The sequence below is a fragment of the Staurois parvus genome, unplaced genomic scaffold, assembly GCF_062004578.1.
Source record: "Staurois parvus isolate SC_StPar_1 unplaced genomic scaffold, SC_StPar_1.0 ptg000686l, whole genome shotgun sequence".
Lineage (NCBI taxonomy): Eukaryota > Metazoa > Chordata > Amphibia > Anura > Ranidae > Staurois > Staurois parvus.
The window spans coordinates 231,221-256,462 of record NW_028318482.1 but is presented as its reverse complement, the minus strand read 5'-3'; the positions used below and the strand labels follow the sequence as shown (position 1 = coordinate 256,462).

The following is a 25,242-nucleotide window of genomic DNA, read 5'->3' as shown; positions in this document are numbered from 1 at the left end:
AGGCAGAGTGGACAAAAGGGGTGAGGCACTGGATCTCTTAACCACTTCATGTCCAAACACTTTCACCCCCTTCCTGTCCAGGCCAATTTTCAGCTTTCAGTGTTCTCACACTTTGAATGACTATTGCGCGGTCATGCAACACTGTACCCATATGCATTTTTTTTAGCATTTTTTTGAGACAGATAAAACTTTATGTTGGTGGTATTTATTCACCACTGGGATTTTTTTTTTTTGCTATATAAATGAAAAAGTCCAAAAAGTTGGAAAAAAAGTGTTTTTCTTATAAAATTTTGCAAATAAATAATATTTCTTCATAAATCTTGGCCAACATTTATTCAGTTATCTTTTTAGGAAATAAAAAATAACCCAAATTAGCTTATAACCAAAAATTATAATTTTTCAAACTTTTTTTTACACTTTTATTTTATATATTTTTTTTTTTTTTAACATGCTGTCACCCTAGCAGTACAGTGTCACCATAGTGATACTGTACTACTTGTGGGGGTGATGAAGATTTGTTTTTTCTTTTTTTACACTGATTGCTTTTACACCCATATAGCCTATAAAAGCAATCATTTCTCCTTCTCACTGGCTGCATTCTTGCCATGTGACCTCTGTGATCATTCACAGATTTCACAAGCCAATCAGTGATCACATGAATCGGGACCTCATACAGAGGTCCCGTACAGTGATCGGTGTTCCGCTTTGTCTGGAGGACACAGCGGACACTGGATCGCAGGGAGCGCGCACAGGCTGTGAATTCGGGCGCCGTTTATAAATGGCAACCCGCTCCTGCACTGCTCCCGTCCGGATGTTTATGTACATGGGCCAGACGGGAAATGGTTAAATCAGTAGGTGTTCTTATTAAAGTCTTAAAGCAGTATTAAATCCAAACACAAAAAAAACATATATTGCAACTTACCAATCCTGTACTGTGGTTGCTACATTCGCTTTTTTTTTGGCTTTTTTCCTTTATTTTCACCAGGTGATCTGGCCAGAAACACATTTCCTGGCTTATAGAGGGGCAAAGAAGACACCTTTGGACAGGAGCATTGCTAGTCTGGGGAAGGGATAGTGTTATGCAGGACATAGACGGGTCAAACATCGACCGATTTTTCAGGAAAAAAAAAAATGGTTGTTCGTTCGACTGACGTTACCACCAACGATAAAAAAAATCGGCCGACTAAATCATAAAGTTCACCCCATAACTTCTGTCCCTTGCAGGTCACGGCTCATGTGCGGATTTTTTATCAGTAAAACGATAGACCGATTTGCCCATCATTGCCAGGAAAATTGGCCGATCGTCTTAATCGACCGCAAATTTTCCAACATGACCGATAAAAAAACTGTGCAAACAAACCCGAAAAACGGCCGACCAATTAACCCACTAACAGTGCGAAAATTGGCCAATTTTTTTTTTTCGGCCGAAAAATCGGCCAATTTTCGAACCGTCTATGGCCGCCATTAGACTAGCATATCTAAATGGACTTGACTAACAAATAAAAACTGAACTCCAGCCAACACTTTATAATCAGTTACAGCAACAGTTTTATTTCTTTTGGGATAAAGGTTTTACATAAATGAATAAAAGCCGTCCATTGTAACCACCCCTGTCAGTGTTAAAAGATTTGTCTCAATTCGCTATCTGTTTCTTTATCTGGACAGCTTGATGTCCTTAAGGAAATTGACAAACAACAGTCTTACTAACCAGATCACCAGGTGAAACTAAAGGAAAAAATTCCTAAAAACAGAAAACTACTGTAATGTAGCAATCACATCTCAGAAATGGTAAGCTGCAATCTAATACATTTTTGTTTTTTGGTTTAATACCGCTTTTAGCAGTGTAGCATGAATGATTATCCTAAGGCAGCTCTCTCGGGAGTGGAGGTCTGAAGTTGTCTGTTTGCTCAAATAAGGGCTGAGTGAGCATAAAGGAGGTTCTTTCCTCCTTGTACACCCATTTTCTACTGTAGTTGAGAGGGATAGGGTAGGAAAGCTGAGGGTTGAACTGAAGGTACCAAGAACTTTGGGTGGAATGAGCAGGGTATAGAATAGGGACACATAGGAAAACACTAAGGACAAAGAGCAAAGTGGGCGCAGAAAAAAGGTGCTAGAGGACAGATCAGAGAACATGAACAAAGCAGAAATTTGGTAAAAGAAAAAGCACCAGTGGAAGAATGGTCATGGCAGAAATGTTGAGACAATAGGGACAGAAGGAACAGACAGAAGAAGAAAAGGTGAAGTGCCACAGCGGAAGGGAGTACACCGTTAACAAGGCCAGTCAAAAAAAGGTATACCATTTAAAGCAGCGTTTACAAAGGTGGAGTGGGGCACTAAGGAGAAGAACGAAGAGACAGAGGTGGTGCATGCCTCCTAACATCTAAAGCTGAACATTTGCAAAAATCGTCCACAACAAGCAATGCCTTTCTCTGTTTTTATATTATATGGGAAATCCAGAGGACAGTCAGATCTTGCACATGACTGCTCTCTCAAGTCTACTGTCTTTTCCAACTTAAATGTACTAATTTTTATGAGGCTATATATAAACATTGTATATGTTACGATCTACAAACCATTTGAATGGAGGTAAGTCCCAGCTGCACAGCTGATGCAGGAAAAACAACATTTATAATGTCCTTTTGGCTGTTTTTCCTGCCCTGGTAAGCATTCAGAAGAACACAATGATGATGGCACCTATTAAAATAAATACAGTTTTATCAAGATAGTTATACATCAGACCTTAAGCTGGCCATTCACGTGTAGATTTTCGAGCGAGAATATTAACACGAAAAGTCGTACGAAAATTTTTTGAACATTCGGTGAATGAACGAATGTCATTGTAAAATTATCTTTTGCTTTTAACATTTGAGTTTAAAATGAATGTAATTTCTGAATGGTAACTACATACACTGGCCGAAAATTTGTTTGATCAAGAAAGGTTTTCCTTCATGTTACTTCAAATTTTCCCATTACTGCTGTTAAAAATGAACATCAATTTGACCCCACTAACAATTAAAAAATCAAACGAATATTCTTGAAAAAGAAAATTCTCAAACTAAAATCTATACGTGCATGGCCAGCTTTAGCCTTAATTTAATAACACAGTAGAAAGATCAATGCAGGGCAGTAACCTATAGCAATTAATTAAAGAAGAAAAGGGGAAAAAGCTGAACCCAAGCAGTATATCACTATTTTACTTGTACATGCCAGTGATCTACTAGTATATATGCCACTAATGTACCATTATATGGCACAGATCTCCTACTTTACACCACTGGGTTATGATACTGATCTGCCTATATGTGATACAATTGCCTGTAAATTGACACTGGGCTGCTTGTATATACCACTGTGCTATTTAAATATTCCACAGTTGCCCATAACATTTCACTGAGATACCATATTGTGAAACGATTGGCATGGCTGTTTTGTGGGAGGCCACCTTTTGACCCCATTGATTTAATGCTCATGAGCCAAAATTTCAAAGCTTCCATGTACAGGTGAAACTCGAAAAATTTGAATATCGTGCAAACGTTCATTTATTTCAGTAATGCAACTTAAACGGTAAAACTAATATATGAGATAGACTCATTACATGCAAAGCAAGATAGTTCAAGCCGTGATTTGTCATAATTGTGATGATTATGGCTTACAGCTCATGAAAACCCCAAATAACAACTGCAAAGGGTTTCTGAGCCTTTAAATGGACTCTCAGTCTGGTTCAGTAGGAATCACAATCATATGAAAGACTGCTGACCGAACAGTTGTGCAGAAAACCATCATTGACACCCTCCATAAGGAGGGAAAGCCTCAAAAGGTAATTGCAAAACAAGTTGGATGTTCCCAAAGTGCACAAGCAGCAGGGATGACCACAGCCTGGAGAAGATTGTCAGGAAAAGGCCATTCAAAAGTGTTGGGGACTTTCACAAGGAGTGGACTGAGGCTGGAGTCAGTACATCAAGGGCCACCACACACAGACGGATCCTGTACATGGGCTTCAAATGTCGTATTCCTCTTGTCAAGCTACTCCTGAACAACAAACAACGTCAGAAGCGTCTTACCTGGGCTAAAGAAAAACAGACCTGGTCTGTTACTCAGTGGTCCAAAGTCCTCTTTTCTGATGAGAGCAACTTTTGCATCTCATTTGGAAACCAAGGACCCAGAGTATGGAGGAAGAATGGAGAGGCACACACTGCAAGATGCTTAAAGTCCAGTGTGAAGTTTCCACAGTCTGTGTTGATTTGGGGAGCCATGTCATCTGCTGGTGTTGGTCCACTGTGCTTCATTAAGTCCAGGGTCAATGCAGCCATCTACCAGGAGATTTTGGAGCACTTCATGCTTCCTTCCGCAGACGAGCTTTATGGGGATGCTGACTTCATTTTCCAGCAGGACTTGACACCTGCCCACACTGCCAAAGGCACCAAAACCTGGTTCAATGACCGTGGGATTACTGTGCTTGATTGGCTAGCAAACTCGCCTGACCTGAACCCCATAGAGAATCTATGGGGCATTGCCAAGAGAAAGATGAGAGGCATGAGACCGAACAATGCAGAAGAGCTGAAGGCCACTATTGAAGCATCCTGGTCTTCCATAACACCTCAGCAGTGCCACAGGCTGATAGCTTCCATGCCACGCTGCATTGAGACAGTAATTGCTGCAAAAGGGGCCCAAACCTAGTACTGAGTACATATGCATGCTTATACTTTTCAGAGGTACAATATTGTTCTATGCACAATCCTTGTTTTATTGATTGCATGTAATATTCTAATTTTCTGAGATTGTGGATTTGGGGTTTTCATGAGCTTTAAGCCATAATCATCACAATTATGACAAATCACGGCTTGAACTATCTTGCTTTGCATGTAATGAGTCTATCTCATATATTAGTTTCACCGTTTAAGTTGCATTACTGAAATAAATGAACTTTTGCACGATATTCTAATTTTTCCAGTTTCACCTGTACATCTACAAGATATTGTGGGCTGCTGCACGAGTACAGACTGGCTAATGCACAAAGTTTGATGAAAAATGTGGTTATTATTTTGTTAATTAATTTGTACAACCAGTTTAAGGGGATACAATGCTAGCCTCTAAAAAGATGTCTGTCAGAAGCTCATAATCACCTTACATTTATTCTCCTTAGCTGAGGTCATTTCATCAATGCAAGTTGCTCCATTTTTGTTTTAGCTGGATCTTTCAATGTATTTTGCCTACTTAATAACACCCCTCCCCAAATCATAACTAACCACATTGTTTGAGGTTTGCCAGATAATATTTCTGAGACTGATATCAAGTTTTCCAAAGCTGGTATAGGACCCAACATTCATAAATGGAATTTCACCAAACCAGTTCCAGAAGACAATGTCATATCCTGTTGGAGAATCACCATGCATGTTGAAGCTTATTTCATTGTTCAGTAGTGGAAAGTTCACATGATTGAGCGCCTGTGTGACCTGAATAGAAGAAAAGAGAGGTACATTGGTTTGACTTGCTTACATCCCAACAGGCCCAATTCAAGTGATGACATGAAAGGATGTAACTTGATAATGCCATTGTCGTGAGCACCATGACATCTTTTCTCATATGTGTCTTCATATACATCGTTGTGCTTTTGCAGAATTCTGGAAACTAAGACATAAGTGAGCCCAGAGCAAGGATCACCCTAGCAGGACCTGGCATCTTTGTAAGGAACACACTGATATAGGATCCAAGGGTAAGGAAAGCCATTTACTTTTTTCAACAGGCTGCAGGGATGTGGGAAAGTAGAGAGGAACATGCAGATGTGCTCTGCTTCACAGGAGACTGGGACCAAAAAGGCCAGCACTAGGTGACAATACTGGCAGCTTGCTGGCAGGAGGAGAAGCAGGATAAACCGACTGTTAACTTGTCAGCCTGCTGGTGCTACTTCATTGTCCATGCAACAAGGCGAGGGGATGTCCTGGCCCAGGCTGTACTGCATAACTTCAGTGTAAGTCCAGTAATCAGGTTATGTAGTGTATCTTGGGTATCTAAATCTCAAGGTTGACTGAACAGAATTATTACTCCTTTGGCAGATAAAACAGTTTAAACATGGTACATGATTTTAAATGTTATATTATTTGTCTAGAGATTACCTATGTGCATTACATGTGCAGTTATGCTTTAGGATCATATTGAAATAATGAAATAGAAATTGATATCCAGTTCTTCAATTCAATTAGAGGAATCTACAGCAGCAATATGAGATCCTTTACAGACTCACAGCCCAAGTTCCTCACTTTACAGGTTTTTGGTGGGTCCCTTAACTGTGGGGCCTATAGTCATCAGTTCCAGTCTGGCACTCTATAACTGTAATGGAAAGTGGCAAATAAAAGCAAGAAATGTGAGAGATTTAAGCGCTGCATATGGCAATCATATCCTATAGGGGTAGAAGAGCTTATGATTTTGTGCACATATCTCTAGGAATCTCTGTGTCCTTCCTTCTACAATATGGTAAACCAACCCGTTTGACCTTCAGCATCAGACAAGTTTTTCAAGACAGGAGTAGCTTTTAAAAAAGGTAAAGGGTTGGTTGTTTTATTTCCATCTCATATCATAATGAACAGTTCACAAGTGCAAAGGTCCCCTTTACCTCTTACTTGGACAGGAAGTAGGAATCAATAATAGAAGCTCAAAAACCTGCCCCTCCTCCTGGGCATTGAAATAATGGTGAAGCCTTATTTGAAGGTTTACCTGATGTGAAGTTCTGGATTGACATGCATATCGCTGGGGGCTTGCATGCTTGCAAGCAGGGGTGGACTGACCATTTGGAAACTCGGGCACTGTCCGAGGGCCCTGGGTCAGTAGGGGGCCCCATGAGATGTCCCTGGTACCTTTTTCATAGGCTTTTTTGAGTTTGGGCAAGGACACAGGGGCCCCATGATCCCCTATTGCCCGGGGACCCCATGAGTTGTCAGTCCGCCTCTGCTTGCAAGCCTCTTGTTATGGATATTTCAGACACAGGAGGTGTGATTTCATATTTTATGAGCACTTTTATTTTTCAGTGAGATATCTACAATTTGTGTTCACACATAAATATGCAAAAGCAACACCACCTACCTGCCATGGGTAGACTTCCTTTTTGTCACAGTAGGTTTTATTACAGCCAAGCACATCATGTAATGCATTAGCCACAGCATAAACTGCAGCATAGATGCTAAAGCTGCTTCTTTGTTCTGAATAGCCCAGAAGGCTGCTTAGCGTGGTGTGGCAACCATCACATTTCTGGTTGCAGTTTTCTTCAAGCCTTGACATTCCAGAACTGTTTCTGTTTTGATCATGAACATTCATAAGATATTCATCAAAGCCTGGGATCTTAACATATTTTAGGGCAATACCAAATATCACCCCTAATGTGTTAATATTCGGTAAGTCATATATATCTGTAGACAATGACCATGTTTCAGTCGCAAGCCAGATTTTTGAAGGAAAGTTCATATTCACCAGTTCATTAAAAAAGTCAACAAGAATGATGTCCAGCGAAAATATCAAGATCACATTAACTTTGGTGAAGATGATATTGTTAGCAATCTGGTGTATTGCACTTTTCCACTTTGCTTCCTGATCAGATACTTTAATGGGTATGAAGTCTTTATAGGCAAGACAAATATGTAGATCTGAGGTGGCTTCTACAAACTGCTGGACTCCATGCAAACCATAGTCATCAAAACTTCCCAAGACCGCTATCCAAGTCCAATTAAAATAACTTAGGATGTCTACAAATGCTTGTTGTTGCACCCTACTGCTAGGAATCGTCTGAAAACAGGCTGGCAGACTCAGTGAACTCATCCTTTTACTGGTGGCAAAAACATTGATCTGTAAACATAAAAGGACAAACATAATTATAGGAAAGACCTTCTTTAAAAGCCCCTCTCCAGGCAAATGTTTTTCTGCCCTTAATCCCAACTTTCCGACCCATTTCCCATCTGATCCAATAAAAAAAAAATCCCTCTAATGAGGTTTTCTACTCATTCAAGTCTGCTGCTACATGACCTAAGGCAGTCTTAGGCTTACACGACCTAAGGCATGTACACTGGCAGCTCCTAAACTTGATTTTGTTAGCTTTTGGCATTTTTTTGCCAAAGCTCCTAAACTCAGCTCTATAACAGCCTGTGTCCATGTACACATATGCTAACTCTTCAGGGACTACCAGAGATCCACTGCTGAAGTCTGGGCATTTTCCAATTGCTCATCATGACATCTCCACACCACCAGAGAAGTCTTCAGGACCAATCACAGGTACTGATGCTAATAGGCAGGCAGCTAGACAAAGTTGTGGACACCTAAAGGAGGGCACTCCCACTTTCAGCCCTAAAGAGAAATGGACCTGCTATATCATTTGACCAGGATTTTAGTGAATAGTTGCTCCATGAAACTTTATTTTTTTATATGGCTGTGGTGTGCTAGAGAGGGTATTGTTTATGTGGAGGGAGTCACCAGACATATTTCAACTTTAACCCCTTACTCCACAATCCATCTCTTACAAATTCCGTAATCACTTACAAGGCACTTTAAAACATCTTCCTGCCTCTGCCTTGCTAGACGTCTACAGATCTGATGATAAAGCAGAATATAGCTATTATTTTTTCATTTTGAAAGGAGCTTTTAAAGAGCGCCATACATTACTACTTTTTGAAACTTTAGGGCGAATCGATTGGCTGGTTCTCTGCTACGGGTTGTAGTTCCTCTTGACAACTATATATCACTATAAGGCACAATAGCAGTGTATAGGTATACGACAATTAACACAGCACACAGCGGATAACAAGCACTCCAACACACCCAGAGGAGTGAATTATGCCCAATATTGCCAGGTACTGTTTTAACTCACTTAGGTGACTCAGTTCATGTCGTCATTCAACTACTAACTGCTGGCTGCTATGCTAGTGGAATTTTATAGAAGTCAGTTTCCCAATGTTAAATGGTCCTGAATCTGTTCTTGTGAAAACTCTGGCCACAAGTACTCCAGATTCAAGCTCCATTCTTCCTCTGAACCCACTACATTCCCATCCAGAAGCCAATTTTGGCACAAAAGTGGGGATGTACTCCTAATCAAGTTAAATGAAAATTGAGAAATACATATGTGGGATAATTTCTTAATTTTTAGCCAACTGAATTCAGCATTTCCACTATAGTAAAGACCTTGCATTCTTCAAAATCTATCCATAATCAGTAAAAACAATAGTGACATCTGGAAGCTAAACATAGAAAGGACAACATTAATATAAATAGTAACCTACAGTATTTCACAACTTTGAGCCGAAGATGAACCCTGACTTTTCAAGTGGTTGTAAAGTTTAAACATGTTTTACTTTAATGTATTCCCTGTATTAAGGTAAAAAAAAATTCAGTGTGTACACCGCCCTCTCACCCACCTTAAACTTACCTGAGCCCAATCTCAATCCAGCACTGTGCCCATCTGCAGTGGCTCTCACAGGCTTTGCTGAGAGCGGTGGGAGCCATTGGCTCACCCTGCTGTCAGTCAAATCCTGTGAAGAGGGAGGTGGGGCAGATTTTCAAGATTTTGGAAATTGTTCTTTTGTTCATTGAGATATTAATTAAATCTTACTTTTCAAATCTTACTTCTGGACAGAAGAGTGGTGATGTCATATCCGGTATGGACGGCAGCCGCCATCTTGGTACTCCCAATCCTATACACCTTCCCTGCAGTGTTTGCTGCATTAATTTTGCTTGTTTTGGTCTGCGGACCTGATTTTAAATGTGAGTAGTCAATTTGGATGTTGTTTACAATAAAATATTTGACACATTACACTATGGGAGTCTTCTTGCTTGAATCTTCCATGTGAAGTACTGGAGGTGATAGAGGTCTGCGGCCATATCTGGAGCATGCCTGTGAGTGTTCGTCAGCGCCATCGGAGAAGACTCCTTTTTCTCTGATTGCTATCGGGGACCATCTATTTGGGATATCGTTTGAGGTTTCTTTATGCTTTATGACTCCTTGGGGGTCGCATTTTGAAGGTGAGCACGCACGCTAGCTGGTGGAGGATTATTTATATATGTTTTTTCAGCACTGAATGTTCACGGCGTGTTTTGAAAACTCATTGTGTTTTTCCTGTTTTTTTGGGACTGTTATTATTATAAATTTTTGGGACTGATTCACAATATCACATCAAACACATCAATTTATTATCCATATTTTCTTATGTTCACTTCAGTCACTAGTTCTATTGATATCTGTTATTATCTGCACTTTTTCATGTTTTTTGCATATATTGTTTTCACACTTGTATAAGGGTCATATATGCATTCATTCTCTGTTTTATGTATTATTTATGTTCATTGTTTATACACTGAGTAGCGCAGCACCAATACACTTTTTTATTTACTGTCACTGTTTTTTTTTCTTCTCTAAATGGAGAGAAATGTAATTAAGGAGAAAAATGTAAACAAACAAAGGTGTGAGTAAAAGAAAGGAAAAAAAGAAAAAATAGTTACAGGGTTTGATCTAAGTAAGGGTCAATGTCAGAGTCAAAGGTCACAGGCAGAGTCAAAGGCCAGGGCCAAAGGTCAAGGTCAATGTATTTTGGGTAGGATAAAAAAAAGCATTGTTTAACCACTTGCCGCCCACCCGTCTGTAATGTACTGCGGAGGAACGGCAGCTACAGGCAAAGCGACACATGATTACGTCGCTCTGGCTGTACTAAAACAGTGTCAGTATATAGAATTTTTCACTGATCACTGTATTACTGCCACTAACGACATCAGAATGCGTCAGGATCTGGAAGCTCCCCTCCCAGCCAGAGTCAGCTAGCCTTAGATTGCCCACACACTATCACAATCACGCTATAGGTCGCTGATCACCGCTATTACTAGTATAGTGTTTTTACAGATCAATATATTGATCATAAACAGAACCATACTAATAAATAGTGCGGCGCTCTAAATAAATAAAAATCCCTGAAATATTTCCAACCAAAATGACACAAAATAAATAATTAGCTACCTATCATCTATACCTCAAGTGGTCTTTAAATACAATTAATCTAGTGTCTAAAAATCATGCTTGTACATAAAAGACATTACATAAAGTGACCATGTATAAATATATCCTATACAAAGTGAACAGAGTGCTAAAGTGCCAAAAAAAAGTGCAAAAAACATATATTTAAATTCATAAACAATCCATGAAACACACAGTCCATCAGGTGATAAATATAATCATGCGATGTGTGGTGATAGAAAATTGGTGATTTGTGCCAAACTCCTCTCCTACAGGTGGCTAAATTGCCTCCTCACCTCCTCCCGGTGACCCCTAAGGGCCAGCAGGCTTGCAGGATCACCCTGGATCCTTAATCCACAAAAGACCAGCAGCTTTTCTCCTTCTTTAAATCCCTTTTGTGAGACTCCTGTTTCTCTCACTCAGCCAGGATGTTTCTAAAGAACAATGGCTCACCAGTCCAGTGAGCCAAGGAAGAAAATGCCCTCTAAGTGCAGTAATTAATGACTCCTTTATTTAAAAGTATAGTGACAACACTAACATTTTCTGACAGTCCACCCTCCTCACCGATGTGTGGGTGTACTTCATGTGAATGGGACTTCCTAGGTGCAGCAAGATGGCGTTGTACGCCGGAAGTGCGTCACCACGCACCGGAAACTGCGGACTCGCGAACCTACGCGTTACGTCACTGTCTGCTCGTGACTTCCTCGGGGGTTTGACCCCTTGATTGAACATATTGATCCTCCAAGTTTGTTTCAAGCATGAGCTCTCGAAAGAGTCATGCTTTCTCGTGCCTCCACTCTACACAGTAGCAGATACTGCTACACATGTTACTTGCGTTGTTTGCAAGTCTTTTTTACCCCTGTTTTTACCCTTGTTTATACCCCAAGTTACCAGTCATAAGTCGCTAGGACCACCCCTCTCAACAACCCCCTCCACACAATTGAACACTCTATGCACAACAATGACAAACCCATGCTCACTAAGCTGCACACCTGACGGTCCATCACCTCCGCCATGCAAAAAAACACTTATCTCCACAGCATCGGAAACACCACAGCTACGGAATTCAAACCATCTACAATCAACAAAATGATTACTATAGCTTTGCTAAATGTCCAAGGTCTCAACTCCCCCTTCAAAAGGTCCTTGCTCTCAAGAGAAGTCCACTCCATTCAACTTGACATCGTATTCCTACAGGAGACCCACTTTGCCTCATCCAAAATCCCTAAATTCAATATTCCTCATCTCTCCACTGTATATATGGCAACAAACCCTAAAAAGAAAAACGGCATCATTACAGCCATAAGAGACTCCCTGAAGTTTCAATTTATTTCGGCAACAGCAGACCCACAAGGTCGCTACCACATATTGATCTGCAAAATCAATGATACTACATATACTGTACATTGTTGAACGTCTATGGTCCTAACACCAATCAACTCCAATTCTTCAACAAACTTAACTCCAGCATAAATCAACACAGAAAAGGCAGACTACTTATTGGCGGAGACTTTAACACTATCAGGAACCCTCTTCTCAACAAATCATCCAAAACAAGATCTTCAAAACAATCCTTCAACCAATTTCTTCATTCCAACGATCTCTATGACATCTGGAGATGCCAACACAATACAGAAAAGGACTATACCTACTATTCTCCATCCCACTTATCCTATTCTAGAATCGACTTCTTCATCACCGATAAATGGACTCTACAACACATCACCTCCTCCAAGATTGGTACCATTACTTGGTCAGACCATGCTCCGATCACTATCTCCCTTGACAGCAAACAACATTCGTCTATACCCTGTTTATGGCAATTGAACGCGATCTTGCTGAAGAACCAAGACTACAAGCAACAAATAATAGATGCACACAGAACATTTTTGAATTTAACGATACCCCTGATATATCCATAACCACTCTGTGGTCAACCTATAAAGCATACATGAGAGGTATTCTGATACAACTAAACACTTGCGTCAACCAAAACAGAACCCAACAAATAGATAATCTCCTAACCTCAATCAAAACAAAAGAGAAAAGAAACAAAAAATCCCAAGACCCAACAATCTCTTCATCCCTGACAGCAGATAGAAATAAACTAAGATCCCTGCTACTTCACAAATACGATCTAAATATCCAAAAAATGAAAGTGAAATTCTACTCACTAAGTAACAAAGCCTGCTCGTTGTTAGCCAAATCGGTAAAACAAAAACGGCTGAAATCCAAAATAGCCTCAACTAAACACCCATCTACGAATACCCTAAACACAAACCCTCAAGACATAGCTAACTCCTTTGCAGCATACTACCAAAACCTATATAACCTTAAAAACGACCCTGCCACCATCCAACCAACAATCACATCCATACAACAATTTCTCCAAACGACCAATCTCCCTCAATTTTTCTCAGACCAACTTGACTCCATTTCTACTCCAATATCACCCAAAGAAATAGAAACGACCATTAAAACACTCCCAATTAACAAATCACCAGGAAACAACAGATACACTAACGAATACTATAAACACCTTTCCACAGACCTATCACCACACTTGACCAAACTTTTCAACCACACTGCCACCTCATTCCCCAAAGACATGTTGCAATCCATCATAACGACTATACCAAAACCAGGCAAAGACCGCCAACATGTCCAAAACTACAGGCCAATTTCGTTACTCAACACCGACATAAAACTATACGCGAAAATCATATCCCAAAGAATTCTCCCCTACCTCCCCTCACTAATTCACCCAGATCAAGTTGGTTTCATCCCAGGTCGCCAAGCACCCAATGCTACCAGAAGAATTATCTCCCACCTACACAACTTAGAAAGTACTAAGAGCCCCTCCTTATTCCTATCTCTAGACGCAGAGAAAGCATTCGACTGGATACATTGGCAATTCATGCAACTCACACTTCAAAAATTCTGCATCACAGGTTGGATGCTGAATGCCATCTTGTCATTATACTCACACCCATCCGCTAGAGTATTGACAGATGGCAGATTATCTGACCCCTTTGACATCCCAAACGGTACAAGACAAGGCTGTCCACTCTCCCCGATAATATTTACACTCCTTATTGAACCCCTAGCTTACAAACTCAGAGAGGACTGATCATTTACAGGAATCACACACCTTAACTTGGAACACAAAATTAGCCTATTTGCGGACGATATTACATTAATGGTGACCAACCCAAAAAAATCCCCCCAAATGATTCACTCACACCTATACACCTACTCAGCAGTCTCATATTACAAACTTAATGAACCCAAATCTTCCATACTTAACCTTCACATCTCAGCCCAACTCCAAGCCCAACTAGCCAAACAATTCCCATTTTTATGGGAAACAAACAACATTCCTTACTTAGGAATCAGACTCACACCAACGACAGACCAACTATATGCAGCAAATCACAAAATTTTGCTTGAAACTATCCCCAAGAACTAAACACTTCACGCACTTCAGAACTCTCCAAACTAGACTCTAAAAATGTATATTTTACCCAAAATCTTATACATATTCTGCACACTCCCCATACCAGTCTCTAATTTATTCTTCTCTAACCTACAAACAATCCTCACAAAGTTCCTATGGAACTCGAAAAAACCAAGATGTACCACCAGTCTCTTAATACGCCCTACAACTAAAGGAGGAGCAGGACTCCCACACCTCAAGTCTTATTACACAGCTACTCTTTTAGACCAACTATATTTCTGGTGGAACCCATCGAAGGAAAAAGTTTGGTCCATAATGTAAACCCTACCTTTTCAACCACTTAAGCCCCAAAATATACTCTTGCCCCCCCTGACCAACCGAATGGAACCCCAATGTCAGGAAACAAGAAGATCGCCGCAGCACATGAATCTACGCATGTGCAGGATCCCGACAAGGCATACAAGCAGGCGGGCACTAGGACCCAGGAGCGCCTGTCACCAATGACAGCACCGGCAGGCACTAGGACCCAGGCACGCCTGTCGGTGCTGGGCGGGCTATTTAAAGAGCACCTCGGTGCTCATTCAGTGCTGACTGGTCTTCAGCTCCCCCCGTGTCCTGCTTGTTTCCTGTGCGATTTCCTTTGGTTCTGACCCGGCTTGTTCCTGACCCGACTCTGAGTACTCTCCTGCCCCCCGGTTCCTGACTTCGGCTCTGTTCCTGACTCTGGCATTTCCTCCTGATCCTGTACCGTGCTGTCCAACTGTTATGACCCTGGCTATCCTACTACTTCATTCCAGTCCTGTGTCCTGGCTACATACCTGGCTCTGCTGTGCATCTGGCAATCCACTGTACCTGCCTGGTCTATCTCCACAGTACCCAAATCAGAGGATATCCTGCTTATCAAGGTCATCATCTGCAAGTGCCGCAAGCACAACCCTGGCGCTCTTGTCCCCCTGGTCCTTAGACGCCATCTATTACAACCTCAGCGGGCTCAGGATTAGTGACACAAGTGAGGCCGACCTTGTCAATTCAGTCTCCCATCAGGTACGTGACAGTACCAGTCAGCCAATGATGGAGTCTGAAAGGGAGGCCTCACAACTGGGGGACATTCGCCAAACTGACTTCCTTGTCCAACGTCATACAGGACCTGCAGAGGAACTTCCAATACCTGGAGAGCAAACTGCGAACTGATCCTATTGTCCTCTCAGACACAATAACCTGTGGTACAGCCACTCAAACCAAGATCAGTATGTTCCTTGAAACCTCGGTTCTACCGGAACCCCGGGTACCTATGCCTGAGTTCTTTACAGGAGATCGCCGGATGTTCAGGACTTTTCGTAACTCCTGTGAGTTATATTTCTCTCTGCTCCCCAGGACCTTCTCCTTACCAAGTACTAAAGTAGGGTTTGTCATCACCCTTCTTAGAAATGAACCCCAGTCCTGGGCATACCATCTCCGTGAACAGCATGATCCGGCCCTAACCTCTGTGGATTCATTCTTTTCAGCAATGGCACAAGTTTATGCAGACCCCTTCCAGCACCAAACTGCAGAGTCTATGATCAGCAAACTACAACAAGGCCAAAGGCCTGTAGAGGATTATGTCACTGACTTCCATATCTGGAGTTCTGATACTCAGTGGAACGAGTCTGCCCTACGTCATCAGTTCCGCCTTGGTCTTTCTGACACCCTGAAGGATAAACTGGCCCGAGTGGGGATACCAACAAGACTGGAGAGTCTGATAGACCTAACGATCCATATCGATCGTCGGATTTCGGGAAAGGTTAAATGGAAGGACCAGTGGGAAACTTCTGTTATGCCCTGAGGTTGGGCCAGCTATGAATATGGTCCCGTCTGAGTTGCCCACCAAGCCAGCTAGAAGGAGCTTCTGGAGACCACAGTTATCCGCAGCAGAACGTCTCCATCGGCAGAAGTCCAATCTCTGCCTCTACTGTGGTGAAGCGGGACATTTTGTGGCTACCTGCCCGATCAAACCTCACAAAACTTCTCCCAACTGCTGCTACATGATGCACCCTCAGGGTACTGACCGAACGCACCTCTCCTTCCAGCTGCAATTACAACTGCCTGAAAGGACTATCGCGGTCCCGGCTATCATTGACTCAGGTGCCTGTAGCTGCTTCATGGATTCTTGTTTTGCTACACAGAATCAGATTCCCCTCCGCACAAAACACAGAGGCTTGCAGTTCATATGGTATTAGTTCTGGTCCGGTAACACAAGAAATCTTGCCAATCTTGTGTTATTCTCAGTCGGGACACCAAGAATTCTTATGTCTGGACATTATCACTTCCCCAATTTTTCCAATCATCCTAGGTATGCCTTGGCTAAAAGCGCATAACCCAACCATCAACTGGGTGACCAGAGAGATCTCTTTTCCTTCTGAATATTGTCAGATTCACTGCACCCTCAAAGAGACAGGTGGGACAACCCCTCTCCTCAGCATTCATTCTGACCCTGAAACCATGAAGCTTGTCCCTACGGCTTGCCACGAATACCTTGATGTGTTCAATAAAAAGAATGCCAACACCCTTCCTCCACATAGGCCCTATGATTGTCCAATTGAGCTCTTGCCCGGCGCCGAGATTCCTTTCAGTAGGATTTACCCTCTGTCCGAAGTTGAATTAAAGGTCCTCCGGGGAAATATAGATGAAAGCCTGGAAAAAGGGTTTATTCGGCCATCTACTTCACCAGCAGGAGCCGGCATATTCTTTGTGGAGAAGAAGGATGGCACCTTGAGACCCTGTATAGACTATCGGGACCTGAACAAAATCACGGTCAAGAACCGTTATCCTCTTCCTCTAATCCCCGAGTTGTTCCAAAGATTGCGAGGAGCATGCTTTTTCTCAAAGTTGGATCTGAGGGGTGCTTACAATTTAGTGAGAATTCGGGAGGGAGACGAATGGAAGACAGCTTTCCGGACCAGATTCGGGCCCTTTCAGTATCTGCTAATGCCCTTTGGTCTCTGCAACGCACCAGCAACCTTCCAACACCTGGTAAACAATGTTTTTCGGGACTACCTGGATTTATTTCTAATCGTGTATCTGGATGATATCTTGGTTTTTTCATGTTCCATCGAAAGTCATCGTGACCATGTAAAAAAGACATTGTATAGAATACGCCAACACCATCTCTATGCAAAAGCTGAAAAATGCGAGTTTGAGAAACAGTCTATCCAATTCCTCGGGCTGGTGATCACTCCTGAAGGCATCTCCATGGACCCTCAGAAGGTGTCCGCCATCTTGGAATGGCCCATACCTGAAGATAGGAAAGCTGTGCAGTGCTTTATAGGCTTCGCAAACTTCTATAGGAAGTTTATCAAGGACTTCTCGGGAATCCTAGCGCCAGTGACACAGCTCACTAGGCAACATGTGCCCTTTAAGTGGACTCCAGAGGCCCAAGCAGCCTTTGAACAGCTAAAAACCATGTTCACAACTGCACCCATCCTGAAACATCCTGATCCTGCCCTAGCCTTCATCCTTGAAGTTGATGCTTCAGAAAATGTGGTAGGGGCCATCCTGTCACAAAGGCAGGGGCCCAAATCCCTTCTGCATCTTGTCACCTTCTTCTCCCGGAAATTGAACTTTTCTGAAAGAAATTATGATGTGGGAGACAGGGAATTACTAGCCATCAAAGCAGCATTGGAAGAATGGTGATATTTACTAGAGGGAGCAGCCCATCCTATTCTCATCTTTCCTGATCACAAAAATTTAGAGTACCTGAGAACCGCAAAATGACTCAGGCCACGACAAGCTAGGTGGGCACTATTTTTCTCACGCTTCGTGTTCCATCTGACCTACCGTCCAGGTTCAAAAAATGGTAAACCCAATGCGCTCTCCCGCATGTTTCCTGACCCAGTTATACAGTCTGAACCTGATACAATCTTGCCAGCCAAGAACTTTCTACTTCTGCAAATGGATCTTGTTATGCAAATAAAAGAAGCCATGGACAATATCCCACCTCCTGCAAATATGCATTTACAAATTAAGGATTGCCTGTACTTCCACAAGAGACAGATCTTTGTGCCCGAAGGACTTCGAGCACTTATTCTCCAGAGATGTCACGACCATCCCTTGGAATTCGCAAAACATCGGAGTTAGTCTCTCGCTCCTTTTGGTGGCCTAATGCAGCAAGAGATTGCCAGGACTATGTAAAATCGTGCACAGTTTGTCTGAGGAATAAGTCGGATAAAGCCAAAACTTGGGGCCTGCTGGAATCCCTGCCTGTACCAGAAAAACTTTGGAGCATGATCTCCATGGATTTTATTGTGGAACGTCCCCCATCTGAGGAATTCACTACTATTTTAGTGGTAGTTGATCATTTGTCCAAGATTGCCCACTTCATTCCCTTGAAAGGGACTCCTTTCGCTACAGAAACAGCTTATGCTTTCATCAGGGAAATCATAAAGGCTTCATGGTGTTCCCTTAAATATTGTATCCGATTGAGGGGTACAATTTACATCTAAATTTTGGAAGGCTCTGTGTGAGGCAATAGAGATCGAGTTACGCTTCTCCTCTGCTTATCATCCTCAAACAAATGGACAAATGGAGAGGACAAATCAAACGCTGGAGCAATATCTCCGATGCTTCTCCTCATATTCACAGGGTGACTGGGCATCACTCCTTCCTCTAGCGGAGTTTGCATATAATAATTCCATCCACTCAACCACCAAACAATCCCCCTTTTACTCTAACTACGGAAACCACCCCTCCTTTCTTCCAGAAATACCAATGGAGGCCGCTGTCCCGGTGGTAGAAGAAAGGATGGAGTTCCTAAGGAGGAACGGCAAAATTTTACAAGAAACAATTTCTGAGGCCCAAGAGAGTAACAAAAAGTTTTTTGGTAAGAAAGAGAAGGGGCAACTTGAAACTTAAACAAGGGGATAAAGTCTGGCTGTCCACAGCTAATCTGAAATAAATTGTCCATCCAAAAAGCTGGGTCTGAAATACCTGGGACCATTTTCCGTCAAGAGAAAGGTCAATCCTGTAGCATTTGAATTGGAACTACCAACTAACCTAAAGATCCACCCGGTATTTCATTGCTCTTTACTGAAACTCCATGTCCCAAGTGGGTTCCCCAACCGGAATTCTGAGGCACCTGCTCCACTGTTGGTGGATGGAAATTAAGAATACGAAGTGGAGGCTATCTTGAACTGTAGGAAGAGGGGCGGACAGACCTAGTTCCTCATCAAGTGGAAGGGTTATGGACCTGAGGATAACTCCTGGGAATCGTCCACTAATGTCCATGCCCCACGGATAATTCAAGCCTACCTCCGTCGTCATCCTGAGAAACGAGCCATCATGATAATGTGCAACTCGCACGAAACATGTCAGGGGAATCCCTCAATTTGACGCCAACTTTATGATCTATTGCTTTCCATGGGGATATACCTTAAGCCAATGCTGTGCTACATGTGAGTGTCCTGCAGTATATTGATGTCTTTTGGATCCATAATAAACGTTACTACACTATTAGCACTATTTTGCCTCCCGGGCTCGTTATATTTCGAGCCATCTAAGGTGGAGCAGTTGCAGGAGTCTGGACGGCGTTGGAACCTCTGGTGAGTTTGATGTGGCCCCCAAGCGTGAGTGACACCATTCCTGGGAATCCACTACAGCCCTAGATGACGCCATACCAGTGACCAGACCTTGATGACCTCACAGATTTGTTGCATACAACGCTCAGCTTGTATGTACTTCTGGTAAGTGCATCATTGTACTATCTCTTCACGGAGCATCCAGGACTTTTTTGCACCATGTGATTTCTACCGTATTGGAATACCTTCTGTTGTGCGAACTTAAATGTACCACGTATGAACACTCTTTATGAACATATCCTACGTTTTGTTCTATATGGTTATTGCCACAACATTAATTTCAAGCGCTGCATTACTAAGACTTTTATTTTCATTACTGAGGTGCCGTGGTATACCTTTTTATGCTAGCAGCTTTTCTACTAATTTTCGTTTGGCAAGTATTAAGTTGTCATATCAAGTTGCGCTCATTCCAATTTGTTAAAATCAATCTATATGCCCCTTCCAAATTCTCCAAACCAAGTATAATCTCCCTACCACTGAAAACTTTACATACCTAAGAATTGCTCATTGTCTACAAACAGCTAGCTTACCCCACACCACTAAGATACCAATTACAGCCTACACCTTCTTCACCAAACCTCAATACCCAGGTAAAGGTATATCCACCTTCTATACATACCTCATAAACTTACAATTTACTCTACAAACAATCTCCCTAACCAGTTGGGAAAAAATCCTATCAGATTAAATAACTTTAAAATGCTGGGAAAATACTTTCAACATCACCTATAAAGCTACCCGATGTAGCTCCCATTGGGAGTCATATCTAAAAATACTCCACCAATGGTACCTGACCCCGGTCAAACTCTCCATCTACTACCCGAAACAACCTCCTACATGCTGGAAACAATGTGGTGAGCCAGGCTCAACACTACATATTCTTTAGTCATGCAAGTCACTTCGGTCCTTCTGGAATACTACTTTTCAATTAATCTCTGAAATAACCAAAATTTTGATAGTCCTGAACCCCTCATTAGCACTCCTACACATCGGAATCGATAAATTCCCTCCTCATTTCCGAACAATTATTACCCACATACTCTTTGCCGCCAAAATTAATATTACCAGATTATGGAACACAAATAATACCCCCTCAATCACTTCATTAATTACTGACCTTAACACTCAATGTCAAATGGAAAAATTATTCGCAATTAACACTTCTTCCTATCACAAATTCAATAACCAATGGATCCGATGGCTAAATCACCCAAAATGTTCTGTACAACCCTGATGACATATTATGAGCTGAAACTACCTCCCACACCAAGACTGGTATCTCCTCAATTACCCAGTTATACCCCTCCTCCCCCAATCCTATCCTCCCCCACCCCTCTACCAAAACCCCCCTAACACCCCAAACTCCTCACCAAGGTTCATCATACGCACATGAATACCTCTGATGATATTGCTAAACAAGACCAACACCTCCATCGTCCAATGGGCGGAACCACAACAAAATGCTCAACTATACATAGTCTATTGCAATATTGTATGAATGAACCGTATCTAATTTCCCTGTTTTTCCCTGTTTATCTCTGAAAAATTTAATAAAAATATTGAAACATAAAAAATATATAATTTTGAGGGGTTCAAAGTAATTTTGTAGCAAAAGAAAATGGTTTTTGCATGTAAACAAAAATTGTCAGAAAAGGCTTGTTCTTCAAGTGGTTAGAAGAGTGGGTGATTGTGTGGCATACGCTTCTAATGTTGGCCCTAAAATGCCAGGATAGTAGAAGCACCCCCCCCCCCCTTTCACTTTTTGGAAAGTAGACACTCCAAGGTATTTGCTAAGAGGCATGGTGAGTATTTTGCAGATCTCATTTGTTGCCACAACTTTTTTGGAAAATGAAGAAAGGAAACAAAAATGTATTTTTTCTTTTCTTTTTTTATTTTTCAAAACCCTGTGACAAAAATAATATCAGCAAAATAATCACCATGCCTCTTATCAAATTCCTTGGGTTGTCTACTTTCCAAAAAGGGGAAATTTGTGGGGGTGTTTGTACTATCCTGGCATTTTAGAGCCTCCGAAACTGTGATAGGTAGTGAGGAAGTGACATGAAGAAATATGCCATTTGAAAGCCTGAAAGTGGTCATTGGATTTTGGGGGCCTGTATGTGGATAGGCTGTCAAATAGTCTTTCACATGTGGTATCCCCATACTTGGGAGAAGTAGTAGAATGTGTTTTGGGGTGTTATTCCACATATATCAAAACCAAAAAATCAAATACCAAAGTCATGTAGCAAAACACATTTTGGCCTAAATTTATGACTAACTTTGAGTTTATTGGATATTTTTTGTAACCGAAAGTAGAAAATATATTTTTTTTCAAAATGTTCAATCATTTTTCGTTCATATCACAAAAAATATAAAAAACCCAGTGGTGATAAAATACCACCAAAAATTTTGTTTGGGTACAGCATTCCATGACCGTGCAATTACCAGTTGAAACAGCACAGTGCTGAATAGCAAAAAATGGCCTGGTAAGGAAAGGGGGTAAATTTCCTGGAGGGCAAGTGATTAAATTAGTATCAGTGTCCCTGTATTTTAGATAGGATAGAAATAGCATAATGTGTACCATTGTTCCTGGGCCCTACTACAGGTAAAAACAGCAAATAACATACACATGCTGTAAGTGTTATCACTGTCAGGAGCAGGAGAATTTATTTTGGGTTGTTCTTTGGTGGTAGGTTATGATAATAGCAAGAAGTATACAGCTAAATAATAAAAAAAAAATTTGGGGGGGGGGCAACTTTTTCTTTAATAATAAAAAATCAGAAGATATCCATTAACATTTACTATTAAATGAGAGCCCAATTTGTCCTGAAAAAAAGGTGTAATTCACTTGGATACACTAAGTAGTTGCTATGACATGTGGAGTTTCAAAAACACATGTCAAAGTTGCAAAATTGTGTTCAGGCGTTAGGATTTGTTGAACCCTCATCATGAAGGGGTTAATACACTTAAAAATTGACATATCTAAAAGTAGTTAGTCACATTCAGCTAAACTTGTTCTGTAATTATGAAGATGTTTCTTAGCTTCTCTAAGCCCCTTTTTCAGTTCACTGAAGAAACTAAACTGAAGAAGTGGCTTGGAGACGCTAGGAAATGTCTTCACCATTACAGAACAAGTCCAGTTGGATGTGACTAACTACCACTAGATAAACCATGACCGAAATAAATGAGAAAATAAAGGCAGAAATACTCACCTAGGCTCCAATGGTCTGACACCCAAGAGGTTCGTCACAGGCTTCTTCTCCCTAGACTGTGACATTCATCCTGGCCACTGGCACTGTGCTGGAAATGTAAACGCATGTGCAACTCTATGTACATTCTGCATACGATTGCGGCCAGGTAAGTGTAACTGCATATCTCTCCTGCAAAAACCAGCCTGCCTGTTTGAAATTGTGTATTTTTTAGCCATTAGTTCCACTTAAAGAACTTACATCAAAGAAACTATAACTCCTAATTTAATAGGAGTCTTTGCGTAAGAGAACAAACTTTTATAGCTAATAAGTAATATCAGGTAAACTGTGATGTTTGCTCTTAGGTAGGACAAATTTAAAAGAAAATTTTAGGATAATCATACATAGTTTTATTAACCGCTTCCCGTCCGGCCCATGTACATAAACGGCCAGACGAGAGCAGTGCAGGAACGGGTTGCCATTCATAAACGGCACCCGCATTTTCAGCCTGTGCGTGATCCCTAGGAGTGCACAGCACTGCGATCCGGTGCCCGCTGTGTCCTCAGGACACCGATCGCTGTCCGGGACCTCTGTGTGAGGTCATGATCATGTGATCACTGATTGGCCAATCAGTGATCACATGAATAGTAGTAAGCAAGATATCACTTCTGACATCATTGCTTACTATGTGTGAAATCTGTGAATGATCACAGAGGTCCCATGGTACAAGGCTATGCACAACAGCTTTGTACCATGTGACAAGCTGTGACCAATCATAGCTCTCACAGTATTTCTCAATGGCTGCAAGAATGCAGTCAGAGAGGAGAAATGATTGCTTTTACAGCCTTTATGGGTGAAAGAAGCAATCAGTGTAAAAAAAAAAAAATCTTCATCACCCCCCACAAGTAGTACAGTGTCACCATGGTGACACTGTACTCCTAGGGTGACAGTATGTTCAAAAAAGGAAAAAAACATAAATAGTAATATAAAAAAATAAAAAGTGTAAAAAAATTTTAGAAAAATTATAATTTTGGGTTATAAACTAATTTGGGTAATTTTTTTTTTCTTACAAAAAAGATAGATGAATACATTTTGGCCAAGTTTTATGAAGAAAGATTATTTATTTGCAAAATTTTATAAGAAAAACACTTTTTTTTCAAACTTTTTGGACTTTTTATAGAGCAAAAAAAAAAAAAAAACCCCAGTGGGGAATAAATACCACCAAAATAAAGTTTTATCTGTCTCAAAAAATGTAAAAAAAATGCATGAGTACAGTGTTGCATGACCACGCAATTGTCATTCAAAGTGTGACAGCGCTGAAAGCTGAAAATTGGCCTGGGTCAGGCAGGGGGTAAAAGTGTCTGGACTTGAAGTGGTTAAACCACTGTCCAAGATGGCAACTTACCTGAGGAAGACGCATCAGGTTAAAAATGTCAGCAGTAGTCTCTGCCGCATCACTGTTGTCTGGGCCAATCACAGCAGTCACAGTGGGGATGTAGCTGGTATAACTTTTCTCAGTGTCAATAACATCATCTCTTGATATGAATTTCAGAGCTGGATGAATGTTGTTATATATGTAGCAGGTATCAAAGATGTTATACCCCAGAGTAATGTTCGGTAGTAGGGAGCTGCTGTTGTTGATCTCCTGCACTGCAAACTTCATGACTTGAAAGTTGAAATACCCTGCCAGATTGACATTTAAACTGAAAGGAGAGAGAAAAACAAATTGGTACAGTATATACAGTCATGTCTTACCAGAAAAGAAGGAACTGTGATCATTACCTTTAAAGCTGAGAATCTAACACTCCATGGCTATTTTCAACTTTGCAATTTCATGTCTGGTAGGAAGATAAAAGCTCCATCGGTCATTTGAGAGCTGTTTTCACTGCCCCTAGATGACTGGTGGCTACAACAGCTTATCCACTTTCTTACTACCTTATCTCATCGAAGAATTAACATTCTCTCTCCTTTTGAGGATCTCTGTTTGGTCTCAGACCTCACATCCCATGCAGT

At 41.4% G+C, this 25,242-nt stretch overlaps 1 protein-coding gene across 1 annotated transcript in view; it reads right to left on the bottom strand.

Annotated features, from left to right (window-relative positions):
• Nucleotides 1–24,919, bottom strand: part of LOC149447425 (taste receptor type 1 member 2-like) — a 28,409-nt gene extending 3,490 nt beyond the window's left edge. Inside the window, exons 1-4 of the mRNA XM_089652530.1 lie at nt 24,635–24,919; nt 7,078–7,833; nt 5,247–5,453; nt 2,574–2,694 (exon numbers count right to left, since the gene is read on the bottom strand). Of these exons, the coding sequence (XP_089508656.1) occupies nt 2,574–2,694; nt 5,247–5,453; nt 7,078–7,833; nt 24,635–24,892 (1,342 nt within the window). The 5' untranslated portion in view covers nt 24,893–24,919. The remainder of the gene's footprint in view (nt 1–2,573; nt 2,695–5,246; nt 5,454–7,077; nt 7,834–24,634) is intronic.
• Nucleotides 24,920–25,242: the final 323 nt, after the last annotated feature.